Here is a 15,989-nt window from a genome sequence, read left to right as displayed (position 1 = left end):
GTGTCTATAGAGTGCATGATCTAACAGAACAACAGTCTATTTCTTCAAAAGGTCAGTGAGCTATAAAGCCTGCTCAAACAGCTCTCCCCCTCTCATTCTTCCTTGACAGTATAGTCACTCATATTTTCCCAATATTTCAGAGAATTATCACATAGAAGCCATGAAAAAGCATTTTAGACCTTTTCTCTGTCTAAGTAATCACTTTATTAGTGACACGAAGATGAGTTTGGGCTGTTATATGGATCCAGAGGGTGTAATGAAATTTGACTCTGCTGCAGTATAACAATATAATAACAAGGAGAGGGAGACCAAGAATCAATATGACACATGCTCCATCTGTTTGCCTGCATGTCTCAGTGAATATAATCAAGTTATGCAATAACTTAAAATTGATTAGTAATGGCTAAATAACAATAAATTAAGAGAGCATTTATTCACAAATTAGTATTACAATTTTATATATATATATATATATATATATACATAGTTGTAGTGTTTTTCTGACTGAGAGTCTAAGGATAGAAGATGTTGTAAAGATTGTATGTAAAGCACGTCTGACAAGTTTGTGATTTGTAAAAATGAATGTGAATTGACAGCAGAACAGAAACCACATATACAATAATGAGGTTGAGAGCATAGAGGGCAATCAGCTTTATATGTAATAAAAAGCAAAGCCTTGTATTGGGGCACCACTTAATTTCACATGGATGTTCAATCAATGAGGGGTGTGCTGACAATGAGGGCAAAATTATGTAATAAGACAGCAAAAAAAGAAAAAAGAGAAAACGGAAAAATATTGTGCTCCCTGAACAATATGCTTACTGGACCCAGGACCAGAAATTTTACCTAGAGACTCCATAACATTTCATAAGCTGATTTAAGTTTACAGTTTTTTGAGTATAACTTTCATTCCCCTTACAAGAGTAGAGTTAATCAATAAAGAATAAAACACTAACCTGACAAATAATATTGTCCTCTTGCCAAATAACCTGAATATCAGAACCTTAATGGTACATCTAATGAGGGCAAAGCAGAGCTCAAAGATGAGTGTCTGTCTGATGTGTAAACAAACCAGTCATTTGCCTTTTATGAAACAATTTTGCTTTAATTAGCAGCTTGATAGTGTGAAGGAGAAAAATAAAAACATAGTAGATTTAAATTTAAATGAGCTATTTTTTTTCCTCCTACCAAAACAATGCGTTGGTAAGATGTCAGCCCTTAAGTAGTGATAAAATTTAAGAAAACGTATTCGATCAGCATACAGTAAGAACTGCAGTGAACTGCATGACTCTGTCAGTGGGAAATCAAACTGTTAGTTTCAAACTATTAGTTATATGGACAAAAAGTTTAGCTTAATCACAAACATAATCTGAATAAATGTACTTTTGTTAAACATTGTTAAAGGTGCAATAGAAGACTAGAAAGGTGGAAGTGACTTGTATTTCCATTTTTAGGAACTGTAAGCCTAGTATCAAAAAAGGTTGGTGTTTGAAACTTTGATGACATAATTAGAGTGACAAGTTGGACTTAAGAGGGTCACCGTGAAAAAAGGTGGCACAGTTCCTGGACCAAACAGTGTATGAATAACGTATGACTAGATGCTATTTCATCAGTTTTGCTCACTAATACGTAAGCATTTGGCAGTATTAGAGGGAATAGTATTCCACTTATTGGCATATAATGAATTACCACTCACTGCTACATGTGGATACTCTGTAAAACTAATCATGTTCTCCTCAGAAACAGCTGTTGACAGATTGAGGGACATGTGCAGGTCTTAGCTTATTTAAGTAAAACAAGGAAGTGTCTATTCTGCAACCTAACACAATAATTCACAATAATGCCTGATTAATGTTAAAAGCAGGCAAACACCAATATGATTCCCATAAGCCTTTGCTTATAAACATGCATACACGGTAACACACATCCAAAGGCACAAAGGTTATAGATACACACTTTTTTTCTGCAAATTGAGGACTGCATGCTTGATTTCCCAATGCATCTAGCCCCCTGCATCCATAACCCTAACATATGTAGCGACTAATACAGTTAGAGCCTAGGTCTTTGCTTCCATGTCTGCTCACTTAATGATATTAGGGTTGATTCTATAGTTTGATCCAGCTATCAATGCCAATCATGTTAGCGCTGCTCAAAGCAGCAAGCCCTTGAGGGGGATTGGCATTGGAGGGAGGGGGAGGAGAGGAGAAGGGCTGGCAGCTTTCTAATGCAATAGAGCTGCCAGATCTGAGAGCTTTTTATTACATTAATATGTTCCTGGATAATTCTATCTCATCTCCTAATATGACTTAGCCTAAAAACACAATTAAAGTCTCATTTATCCGATCACCTCAATCGGAGATGGTGACACGAGGGCGTTCAGACAGCCATGTGCTGGTTGCTTGCTACCGCCTACAGAGGATCCTGTTTCTTCTGCAGCCACCGAAGAAGGCATAATTGGAATGGAGAATATAGCAGACAGCATTCTCTAGCTGATATTATAGCTGCCGCCTGTACAATTGGTAAGCACATAGACAAAACAAGAGAGGCATCTTGGGGTTTATGATTATCAGATGCATGTGGAGGTGTTACACAGATTACTTCATAGACTTGGAGGGATATAATAAACTATGTGATGCAGTGTTACGATCCAAATTATAATTGATGTAAGCTGGACATTATTAGACCGTGATTAAGTACAAATGACTTTCATGTCAGTTTGTTCCAACTTGAAGGTCTAGCTTATCACAGTATTGGGATTTATGTTTGTTAAGAGTTTGACCAACCCTGCAAAATCATGCCAGTTTCAATTGCTTTGATCAATCCATGTAAAACTTTATCCCATAAAGATGGTGAGGGATTTGAAGGGTAGATCCTTCACCCCTCTAAAATGTTGGCCAGTATCTCTGTTCAGTGGCGTGCACAGGGGTGGGCAGGCGGGCTGAAACATATTAGTCTACTCTATTCAACTGGGATATAGCTGTACTCTTGAATGGTTCTTTCTTTGGTGAAATGACACATCAGTTCCTCATGGTAAGCCCAAGGGCCACTCTTGTCAGCCCAAGTGTTGGCCTGGTTGACTGTAGAGCCTCAAGTGCCCTTGTGGTCAGCCCAACTGCCCCCATGACAACCCAAGCTTCCCTCAACTCCCAAACTGATTGGCTCAGGTGTACCTCAAGTGCACTTCTGGTAAGCCAAGGCATACCCTCTGATTGGCCAAAGAGCCCCTCTGTCTAGTTAAAGTGCCAATTTAATTTGACTTAAGGGCAAAAATGAACCCTAACCTTAAACTTTATACTAAACTCTGAACCCTATGCATGTTCAACATGCCTCGTTTTTATTGTCAGACCTGTTCTTTAGAGACATTGTATTGTGTGACCCCAGCATAGGTGTATCATCAGCATAGACCTTACCAGCACTAATCAGACAGAGTGGTCAACTGCAAATGAACCAGCTGCAATGAAAAAAACTGCTTTATTGAAGTAATTAGCATTGCTTCTTTGTATTTCTCCTAACATAGAAATTAGTGGACAGACCACCCACTAATAACAACCAAGTACCCACTAATCTCCATCAACAATCAGGCAGCAGTGTTTGCAGTGCTATCCATCAGAGCTGTAATGATGTCTGCTGCTGTTAAGGTGCCACTCATACAAAGCCAATACTTTATGCAGCTGCTCGACATTAAGAGTCTTTAACTGGTGAACCACTGGAAGACTTGTGAAGCCAGTAAAGAAAGACAAAGAGAAAATCTGATTTTAATATTGGAAGGAAAACAAAAATTGCCTAGTTAGATTACATGCTGCAGGCGATAAGCACTTATTGTAGTTTGGGCAAACTCAAACCTGATCCATCATCAAGGTAAGTAGAAGGTGTTATCCTGCCATTCCTGTTATATAAAGTAAGAAGAAAAACTCAGACCTTGCTAGCTTCACAGGCACTGATAACAGTTGCTCCTGGTACAGCACTGCTCACACTGTTCACATAGTTGACATGAGGTACATGTTGTGAAAAAGAACTAAAAATTAATTACCTATATATGGCAAGTCTATGGCAAGTATGTTCATATAAATACCTCAATGACAGACATCAGAGGCACGTCAACCAGGCTTATTTGAGGTAAAAAGACATGCCACATATATATGCAAAAAACAACATGAAGCACATAAGTGTTTCTGTAGCCTGTCAAATTGAAGCTGATGGGTTGTAGCAGTGGTAGTCCATGTCAGTTCCTACACGTCAGTTGAGACATATTCATCACAATAGAATGACAGACATTGAAGGCTTTTCTAGATGTCCTGATTAAACTGAGCCAGGTTTTCATCCACTTATCGCAGTCTCTTTTCATAATAAGACTGATTTTTTGAAAGTAAAATTTTCAGAAAACAATCATTTAAGAGCAACCTTTGCAAAGTTGGTCAAAAAAGCCAAAGTATTTGAGCACCACGAACATGGCGATGGTTTCTCTCCCATGTTCTCTCTCTGTCAATCCTTCCTCATTCAATCTCGTTTTCTGTATTCCTCTCTCTCTCATTATCTTGCCTCTTAAGGAACAGATTGAATAGCAGAATTACTACCTGCCTTTTTATGGCAAACGTAAGACCATGTATTACCAACAACTGACAGCATATCAAAGCATTTTTGCTTATCCTTTCATGGAGTTGCATTTTTAATACAAGTATTCCCAACAGGATAATTGCACCTTCTCAAAAAGCATCATCTTAAAAGGGTATTGGGAATATGAAAACATATTCTAGTTTTAGTAAAATGGCCAGCACTGACTCTGAAATCAATACCACTGAGTCATCATTGACAAAAGTGTTTTTAATAAAAACTCAAATAATTTTGAGAAAATGGAGGGATCATGTGAGTTGTTATCTAAAAAGCGGAAAGATCTGTAGTGAACCTCAGTTTATACCTTTTTATATATTATGTAAAGCATAAGAAATTGAATTACCTTAGTGCTATACAAGTCAACTTGCTTAGTAAAATAGTAGGAATGTTATACAATTTACTGGAAGCAAGAATGATTATAAATCATCAAAACAGTGACACAAACTTTGAGAAATAGACAAAAAAAATACTTACAAGAACTAAAAATCTTACTGCATGACAGTAGTATGGATAGCAAATTATCAATAATATCATGGAATTATGAAATTCAGTGGACTGGAACCAAACTTAAATTGTGTTTGTCAAGGATTGTACAGAGGCTGCTCATGCCCTGGACAATACTATTTGTCTTTGGTAGATAAAGCGCAATGTAATTTAACATAACAGGCATCCTATCTGTGTAGCCTGTGTTTAGTTTTTGACTGTGTCAGAGAGGAACTGCTTCAACTTCGTGGTAAGTTTGAGCTGTTGGTTAATGTGTTGTTACATAATTAGAATGATGCTGCTGTTACTTTGTTCAAAGACATTAAAAAATGCTTACAAATAATGCAATCCCATTTACACACATGCATTAATGGGACTGGGGCTCAGCAATGTTACAGATAAATGGATCCAAAATATGATGCACTGTTTATTGAATGTTTCGCAGCAGGGAATCTCTTTGAGCTTTGGTCCTTCCTCAGGCAGGTGGCCTTGCTATCTCAGTAGAGGACATTCACTGTGGGTCAGTTGCTTCAGCTGTCTCTAACTCGCTCTCAGACTGAAGTGGTGGGAATAAAGGAGTCATCTTAGTCTCCGAAGGGCCTTAAATAGACTTACAGTTTTTACCTGGGCCTTCTGGTCAATCCCCTTCAGTGGCTATGTCGCTGAGCCAGCCTTCAATGGCTGAGAAAGCTAAGTTGTTCAAAGTGAGTGGTTTGTTGGTGCACAGTGGATTGCAGCTTGTCATGTGGTGCATTAGGTGTTGACAGATGGGAGGGACGGCACAGGACGCTGTGGGGAACCAAAGATTTATTGCTGTGCCTGGGACATTTAACGGAGTGTAAGTGCTGAGTCTGGAGGGACCATGATGTGAGGACAATTGGTAAAAAGAGAGAACTAAACAAGGGGATAACAAAAAAAAAAAAGTGAGGAGGTACTGCAAATTTACACTGATCATTAAAGGAAGATTTTGACTAACTTGGATGTAAGCAGGGGCCAAATTGCTATCATGTGGCTGGCTGTCACAAGGAAACAATGTGCCTCTCTTAGAATAACAAGTAAAACCTGTGAGTACTAGCGTGGCTGATGCCAAATGAAGGGAAACAGAAATTATTGATGCATATTTCGTTCAATGTTATTTGCATTTAAACAGCACTCATGTAACCAAGTACCTGACTGGAAATAAAAAGGAGGAGAAGTTGTGGATGTGAGAGAGAAAACATGGAAGAGGGAGAGGGAGAGAGAGAAGGAGAGAGAGAGAGAGAGAGAGAGAGAGAGAGAGAGAGAGAGAGAGAGAGAGAGAGAGAGAGAGAGAGAGAGAGAGAGAGAGAGAGAGAGAGAGAGAGAGAGAGAGAGAGAGAGAGAGAGAGAGAGAGAGAGAGAGAGCGGCACTTCAAGCAAATGAAAAAGTGACAGGGACACAGAAAAACAGCAGGCACCCAAGTAGTAGGCACGCACAGATAATGGCAGGTCAACATTAAAGCTCCAGGTATTAGTGGTTTCTCTCCTTCCACAGCACAAGTGGATGCTCATTTATGCACACCTCCATTAGTGTGATGTTTGTATTGGTTATACCACAATCCTGCTGTGATGTAGGTTTGTAATAACAGCCTTTTTGATATAATATCAAATATATATATAATACCTGTGTGCTGCAGGTCTTTAAAGTTCACATAACATAAATTCAGTAAATCATCATTTCATTAAATTAAAAAGAATAATTTGATGCTGAGAAAAGCATATTTAGAGTAGCTCAGGGAGAACCTATTTTCTTCAGAACAAGATTTATCATGTATACCATTTTCATTGTAATGTGAGGTCCAGGCTGGCACAAAAGATTAAGTCAGATTTATTATTACACTTTATTATCTGGAATTTCATTTCATATTTGTATATTTGTTGCAAACTTTCATATTCGATTGCTAAAAGCCCACTGCTGCAAGAGTTTAGACCAACAATGCAAGTAACACATGGTTCAACCTGCAAATATCAATGTGTCAAAAACAAAAAAGTAATAAGCAGGATAACAATTCTAGAGAACAACTTTTGCGAACTATTGCCAAGTGAAATGATATATAGAGACATCTCATGTATGGGAAACATCTGCTGCTTGATTGTAAATCAACATATGTATGCTATATACCTGCATCACACATCTGATGAAAAGACCCTCTTAGTCATTTAGTTACTGTGCAGTTATCCAACGTAAAGGGATTATGAATGCTGGGAAATGAAGCGGAACACAACCACAACAAGAAAATTGTAGATATTGAGTACATGCTCAAGAAATAAATGAATACACTTGAGAAAGAAACAGATGACTACTAAAAATACACCCTTTTCCTTCTTTTACTGTGTGTGTGTCAGCTTACAACTAATCGGGCATTTGACTATTGAGGTGAGGTTATGTGTTCATTTTTATTGAGTGACAAGAGCTTTATCCAAGACATGAACGTCAGATTGGCTGAATTTTCGGAAACCAATGAGAACATGAAAAAAATCAGAACTGACGGGTTGTGTAATGAGCTGGGCAGGGTTGTTGGAGAGAGAGAAAAAAAAACAGATGGAAAAGTGGCACAGTTCCCTACAGTGTTCACTCTGACACTGTTTACATTCATCATTTTGTTAGAATGGCACAGTGGCAAAGAAACTAGACAACTGACTTGATCAAGCATTATCTCTACATCCTCCATGTGTCACAACAAATGTGTGACTGTATCTTCTGAGTGTTGTTTTGAGTTATACTCTGGATACATTGTTATGCTAGTAATTTGAGGCTAATGCCATGCTTACTATTAACTCATTCTAGCCCAAATTACATGATTGAACCTATCACTTTCGGAATGACACGAGCTACAGCTAAACCCCAAAGATAAAAGCCATGGATTGAATATCGTGACCCTATACCTATCCTCCTGAGACAAAACTTATCAGTGCTATCATTCTTGATGCCCCCCACACACCCAATTAGCCTTAGAAAACCTTGTCAAGGTAAATTCAGCATCCTTGCATCTGTTACAGCTGTGCCCTTCAGTCGGCCTACGGTGATAGACAGTGGAACACATCACAGGAGCAAAGGGACAAAAAAAGTATTGATCTGGTCTTGAGACCAAAAATAAAAAGAGAAAGAGATTAGACTTGTACTTTGCATTGTGATCAATAAGTCGTAACCAAAAAATACCAAGGCACACAGCTTTGCAAAAATTAAAAATCCTTTAATAAATGGGCTTAGTGCCTACCCGTTTCAATTCATGTCTTTTTCTGGTCCTGAAGGACTGTGAGTTGAAACGCGTAGGTGCTAAGCCCATTTATTAAAGGATTTTTAATTTTTGCAAAGCTGTGTGCTTTAGTAGTTGTTGGTTACAACTACTACACAAAGCAAAGTACAAGTCAAATCTCTCTCTTTTTTCTTTTGTTTTTTTGGTCTCATGAAGCTGTTTGTCCTTGGATCCAAAGACCACCTCATTTTTGAAACCTGCATCCATACAGTAGCACTCCTCTGTGAGTCTACTCGCATTTGCTCTGTCTATTGATCAGGTCTGCTTTGTTTTGCTCTCTTCTTCACATTAGGACTGCAGTGACACTGAGATCATGTTGCACTATAAACAGAAGAATACTCTACCAAGCAATAGCAGGCCTGCTCTGTGTTTTGTGGTAGTGCTTTGGCAATGCCAGGTTGAGTTAGACTAAATTATTTTGTGGAGGCTTCTATACAATAAGAAGAGACAGTGTGGGCAACTGTTGGCTATGTGTGGTTTATCTGGCCAGACTGATGCTTCCCATCTGAGACTATACAAGATGTTCACAGATAGGAAGAGGGCCTCATTTATGACATGCATTTATCTTTATCTTGCAGAATTTATGCCAAAATCCCCCCCCCAAAAAAAAAAAAAAAACCTTTAGGTGTTCATCAATACTTTGTTTTCTCCAAAACGTTCTTAAGCACGAGTCATCACCAAACACAAACTGTGGTATAAGTAAGAAAGTGATCACAGTTGTTAGATTGTCAGTTTTGTTATGTCATAAATAAATAAATACATGAGGCCTAACCATATCTGACCGTTTGAAAAGGGCTTTTCACTGCTTCCAGATTGTCCAAACAGCACTTATTTTTAAGTATATAATGACCGTCAGCCCAGGAGCTCACTATTGATCAAAGCCCACACCTTTCCTTCCCTGCACCTGTCAATGGTCAGAGTTCAGCAGCTTTGTCTGGTCTCACTATGCCTCCCTTTCAGTCTTTGTCCCAACACTCTCATTCTCACACTTAAGACAAGTGTGTGATAAGAAAGATATGATCTCATGGTAAAAAGCGAAAGCACATAGAAACACACAAATTTTACAGTATACGATCAGTCACCCCAATTGTTGATTGATCGTTCTACGTGGCAAGTCCCAGATGAGCTGTGTGATCAAGAAAGCCATCAGTCCCTCCCTAATGATCATCCTACCTCACAATCCCTGTTTAGTTTTATGTGCCTCATCCAGCTAACGGTGAGATTAGTGTGCTTGCTATCACACTCCCTAAATCCTTCTCTGTGCTGCTCGCAGTCCTGCTGGGTTGCCCCTCTTCACCTGCCGTGGTTTCGGACTATGGCTATATTCTGCCCAGGCTCCCTTGACCAAAGCTGGTAATGCATTACTCTTCAGATCAATTGATAGATTGGCCCTGTCGTAGCTGCCGTAACTAAATCAGCTGCTCCTGATGATTCAGCACCAGCCAGGGAGCCGGGTCTGCTGTCACCAATCACAGATCACCGGCAGCTGAGACAGGTATGGACATTCTCCTGTCACTTGAACCTAATTTATTGCCAGCTACCACATTGATTAACCTTGTGCTGTGGTTCAAGCTTCCTATAAAAATGTGTGTGTTGGTAGGGGGCAGGGGTGTGTGACTGAATGAAGAAAGAGGAAGAAACATAAAGGCAACTGAATGTTTACATTACTTGAGTAAACTTTGGACAAAAGGTGTTTTACTGTACAGCCAGGGTCAACTTTGTCAGAGTGGCGGCTGGTAATATTCAGCTTGGGGATTATGCCTTCGAATGCTGATTGTTACGTTGGTAAACAGTGATTTCAATTACAATGCAGATTGTGTGGGAAACTAAAATCAAGACTTGCAATTTTTATATACTACAATTCTGAATCAATTCACAAATGTCAAAAATTGATTTTCTAGTTGATAGTTAATAACGTTATGTTGACCGAACAAAAAGGGCAGAAACCAACTGCAAGGGTAGTGCAGCACCCGGGCAGTCTACAGCGTGTGAAAACTAGACTTATCTTGTGGTTTGTCTTCAAAAAAGGCAAGCAAGACAAACATATTTTGAATACTCTCTACGCCATTGACCAGAGATCAATCTTAGCAGAGCAGAGCAGTGATCTCGAGCACTAACAAATTAAATTGCAGAATTAACCCATTTAAAAAAATTCTGCAAAAGCTAAGCTTCTTGGACCATGATGGCTTTCACTGGAGCTAATGGTGCAGCAGAGAGGCTGCTGTCCACTCCACTGCTAGAGAAATGATGTTTACAACAACACAGGGGAAAGAAGACAAACATATGTCTCTTAAAACATCATTCAATCTTTGCACATTCCGCTACTACTACTAAGCATGGAATGCATAGTGTGCAGTGTTTCCCATACATAAGCTCTTCTTCGGCAGCCTGCCCAGGTAGATAAAAGTCAAATTGCATCAATACGTTCAATTATCTCATTTTTTGCACACAGACGAGTGGACCTTTAGCCTTAAGAAATGCCGCCAAGTATAAATATCACAACACTGCTAACTGTAGCCTCAGTTTTTGACTCTCACATAGTTTCTGGTAGAGTTAGCAGGTTTGATAAGAGACAACAGAGGCGATGTTGTGCTAATAACCCAAATATTTATTATTTTTATGTGGCAGTAAACACAACACACAACCCGCCAATAACTAACTGCTATATTCAGAGCGTAACAAGATATTCAGGGTTTCCGAGTGAGTATGGTAGGCTAAACATTAACATAATAAACAGCAGGACTATGGCTACATGCTGACACTACCCCCAAGCTAAACACACCAGAGAGCCTCTTGTAATAGAGCCACTTGCTCAGCTACAACACAGTTATCACACAGAAACTTTTACAAAAGGGCCACGAATGTGCTTATAGTGACTGTCAAAGCTCCAGTGGACTCTGCATTTATAGCTTGGACATGGAGAGTCTGACAGTAGCTTACATTAGTTATTCGTTGTGTATTATAATTACATTACATCTGACCATAATTAGTGTGTTCAGTGCCTCCATAAGGAAGCAGAAAGTAGTGGTAAGTCGAAGTAGCTGAATCAATTCAATGTTTTTTTAAAAATGTGACAATACTTGGGGTCAAGTATATAATTATATATAATGTTATTTTTTACGAACAATTAAATGTTCCAACAGAGAATGCTAACTGTAAAAATTGGCAAACGTTAAAAAGCTATGGAGACTCTGGACTAAAAGCACAGTTCAATAGTTTTAATCTCTTGAAGATATTTTAAAAACGTGAAATGTGTTTTATTATGTAAATAGACATTTATTTTTAAATAGTTATGCATTATAATATGTTAATTTTGAGTAGTACTCATTTGCAATAAACAGAGCTATTCTTAAACCTTTGTTTGACTAGTTTATTACTGAACTCGACTGTCACACACTGTGCCACCCACCACCACAAGTAAATGCTCAACCTATGGGAAACACTGGTGTGCACATTACTATTATTAAGACTACAATTAGTAATAACTTATTAATCTCTTGCACAAGTGTAGACAACAGTGATCAAATGTTATCCAGAGACATTTATCTGAGTGATTTATATTAGCAATCAGTTTTAGGTTACGTCTGACAGCTCAAAATTGCCAGCAGAAAGTTTGAATGTTACACTGTGTGTGGCACTGCAGTAATGAGATTATTCATAGTGCCTAAACCCTTACAACTGCCATTTGAACCACGTTTTTTATATTTTGCCTGGACCTGAAGTAAAACTACATAAAGCAAAAGACTGTAAGTCATCCCTGATACACAGATTGTGTGAAGAGGTCTAAAATGCCTAAGGGGCAGATGCCTTAATAATTAAGTAAATAAATATACATTTATTTAAAAGAAAAGGAAATGATGCATTCCTTTTGTACTCTCCACTGATCAAAGGCATCACTGTCTAAAAATATTTAACTTATGCTAAAGTAAAGGGCAGAAGTAGTGGCAATTATTGTTTCTCAGAGAGAGGTTAGATTCAACCAAGCCTCAGTTGATGTATTTACAGATTTATAGCTATTTTAAGCATTTGCATTATTTATTAAACAATACACTTCATGACCAGGCTTGGTAATGATATCCTCCATATCCACTCTTGGTTTTTGATTTACCCTCAAAGGGGATGCTGAGCTGAGAAGTAGAAGCATTTTGTTCTTTGTGTCTCTGTGATTTACTCTGTGTTCCTTGCTAGGACAGCCAGGGGCTGTCAACAATCTCCCAGCTGTAGCCTCTAAAACACAACTCATGGGCCTAATGAACCAAGGCACAATTACTTTAGCAAAAAGCTGCCGTGACTTAAGAGGGGGAAAGGGCATCTGAGTGTGCATAAACACGCACATGATTAAACTTTTTTTCAAGAGTAAGTAAAAGCGGAAAGATTTAACACCATTCTCTGAGCTACAGTAAGGATGGCTGCACTTTTTTTGATGGAGGAACTATATTACATTTGATGTACATCGCAAAGTTGCAACAGTCTCTTCTTTGAACCAAAATCCCTTTTATGTGTGTTTATTGATTTTCTAGGTAGATCCTACCAATCCTGCAAAAAGCGGTCTCCTATTGGGCTGTCTCACTAAGTGATTATAGGAACAAATGCCAAGATACTGATAATGTTACTATGATTATAATAACAATTAAAAGGTCAGCCTTCTAACTAGCTTTCTAATCTATACAGGTATGTTTTGTCTCTGTGAGGTTTTGGCCTTTCTCTTGCAGCCAAAACAATACAGCAAAGATGAATGATTTTGTTTATAAAGTAATAATTGTGAGTCAAAATGCGGCAGTGACCAAAACCAAAAACCAGCTTCTTTCTGACTGCAGCTGGCTTTATCAACAAGTCCCTGGGATCAAAGATTCTTATCCCACCCATTGACATAAAAATCTTATTACCTGCACATCTGTAATCCCACCACATCTATTGCCACCTTACATTAATGCACCTTTTGTATGATTATTATTTGCACATTTGCACATAGTACACTGTTTATACTATTAACACTGAACTAAATGACTGTCCAGCAAAATGTTTGCACATGTTTCTGCAGAAAATGCAGGAATGAGTCTAGAACATGAAGCACACTTGCTTTTCAGATGATAAAAGTAGGTCAGACATATAACAGATTTGACACTAAACATTTCAGAAATATGATGGGCTCCAGTTTAATGGCACAATATCAAGACCAGCATAAAGAACTAAGTCATGTCAGGTCAACAGTGCATCTAAAACCACCTGGTACTTTCGCTCATGTAAACACAGCTACAATATGCACATATGGGTTGGGTGAAGTAGCCGTGTGTGATGACCGTCTTGGCCAGTTTCTCACCTTTTTGTTTCTATCAGTGACTTTGATGTTTTCTTGTTTTTGGTTGCCTATAGTTTGTTTTGCTTCAGTGATTAATAATGTTGAATTTCATTAAATTCTAATATGTTTCCATGAAAATCATCAAAAGGGTGATTATATACTGTATGTATTCAACACTATTCTATACTGTAGTTGTTTTACATTTCTGCAAAGCAGTTAATTTGCATTAAATGATGTGATCATCAAATGATCAACAGAGTATATCAAGCTGAAAAAGACCTGGTCCATGGACATCTATGCTCAGCAAGTTGAAAAGTTAATTTTCACCAAAATACCAAGACCTCATCTTGCACTGTTTAATCTGCATCCACGTTTGCACATTTGGGACAGATACACACTTTAAATCACTACATCTGTCTAGACAGGTCATATAGTGGTTTGGGTTTCCCTCTAGCAAAAGTGCTTGTGTATTGAGTTTTGAGCTTTGGGCTGCACTAAGCACTGTGCCACATTTTGTGTAGGCACAGGAACAGATTAGCTGCTGTTCATGTGAAGTTTCTTGTGTAGACACAACGTAACACACATTTTGATAGGAGGTAAACTTATTAGAAGAGGAAATATTCATTGAAAGACTGGAGAGAGCTGTTCAGTTCTGCCATCCCACAAAAAGAGAAATTAAAAAAGTGACTATCAAATGTGCTGACCAATAATAAACATAGCCACTGAGACGGCACCTATTGGTTTGTGGGCTCCTGTTCAGCATTTTGACTGTCGCCATCTTGGGTTTTTAGAGTCAGACGTGACCATATTTGGACAAAAGGGTGTAGCTGACCCTAGTGCTAACTGTGGCGACAACTTGTCAATCGCGCTCCTGGAGTGCTTAGTGTTTACAGACAGTCAAGATTTAAGTAGAATAGTGAAATGAGCAGCATGTGTATCTCTTTTCTATGTGTGTGTTCAAGAAGGTACAAATCAGCATGTGTGCAGTTTTAACTAGGTAACGGATATCATAAATATCAACGAGGGAACTCACATTGTTCATGTACTCGCTCAACAAGTCTTGGAGGGCCTGACGAACAGCATTGCACTCAGCCACAATGCGTTCTCGGCGGTCGTCACGTGTGCACGAAGAGTCAGCCATTAGTGCAGCGCCACTGATGATGCTTTCCAAGCGCTCCTCCAGAGAGGGCCGGAAACGTGCCTCACTGAATGTCAAAGGGTCCAGGATGATCTTGTTCTGTAAGGCAAAAAGACAAAAATAAGATCACGACAATATCACAGGCCGAACCGATGACCAGTGGAAGATTGAGGAAAGCTGTCCAAAACAGAAGCTGTAAAGTCAAATGGTACCACAGACTATGTTTAAATGTCTATTATGAAGACTACACTTTGTACTTTTGTTTTCATCATGTGAACATGAATTCATTATAAATATTGACGAAACAGTTTGATTAGTGATCACATGAATTTAAGTATATTTCTGACGGAGGACAGGGTATAATTTCTGAAAGTAAATACCAACTGACCATATACAGTAAACAAAACCTGACAGAACATTGCTAAACAAATATTGTAATTATTTAATTATATTAGTTAAACACTAATTAGGGAAGTACACTGTATCAAATAAATATGACAATGGGCCTCGTTCTGCACTCTCCAATTACGAGTGCCATATTTCATTCTAATTGTAGGTTTACAGAACATGGAAAAAAGACATTATTTTGATACACATGTACACCAAATGATTACATGCATTAAAAAAAATCCAACATAATATCAAATACTATTATGGTTTGCAGCCTTCTTAGACCTTTGCTAACAAAAGAGCTTTGAAATACTGAGTGAGAAATTTCAAGCAGCATTTCTCTCTCCAAAAGGGATAAAGTGTTTTGTAATAAATCCCTTCAAGGAGAAAATAGAAGTCAAACTCAAAAGCATCTTTCATGCAAAAGCCCACAACTATTTTTTTTCCTTGCAACTAATTATGATTACAAATATGAACAGCTGTTTCAGAAGTGCATATACTGTAAATTCATGATAGAGGCATATTTGCTCAAAGAACATCAAATGCTTCCAGAGTTTAATACGCTGGCAAACAGCAGTCACATATCCGTTACAGTTTGTTTATATATTTAGTAAGATGAAAGACAGAAGATAGAAGCTGAATGAGGCTGAACTGCTACAACAATCAGCTACCATGACTAAAATAGGCAAAACCATGGTTGCATAAACAAGGTCGAACACTGGGTTGCTTAACTTGGAGATAATAATAAAGTGATACAAAATATATTTGAGTATAAAACATTTACTTCCTGCTG

General features: G+C 38.3%; 1 protein-coding gene across 1 annotated transcript in view; it reads right to left on the bottom strand.

Moving 5' to 3' along the window:
• The window catches only part of ctnna2 (catenin (cadherin-associated protein), alpha 2), a 338,533-nt gene that overhangs the window by 224,522 nt on the left and 98,022 nt on the right, over positions 1–15,989 (bottom strand). The window contains exon 7 of the mRNA XM_062427945.1: positions 14,702–14,905. Within this exon, the coding sequence (XP_062283929.1) occupies positions 14,702–14,905 (204 nt within the window). The remainder of the gene's footprint in view (positions 1–14,701; positions 14,906–15,989) is intronic.

This window comes from Scomber scombrus, chromosome 2 (genome assembly GCF_963691925.1).
Source record: "Scomber scombrus chromosome 2, fScoSco1.1, whole genome shotgun sequence".
In the NCBI taxonomy this organism is placed as follows: domain Eukaryota; kingdom Metazoa; phylum Chordata; class Actinopteri; order Scombriformes; family Scombridae; genus Scomber; species Scomber scombrus.
This window is presented reverse-complemented; position numbering and strand designations above follow the sequence as displayed.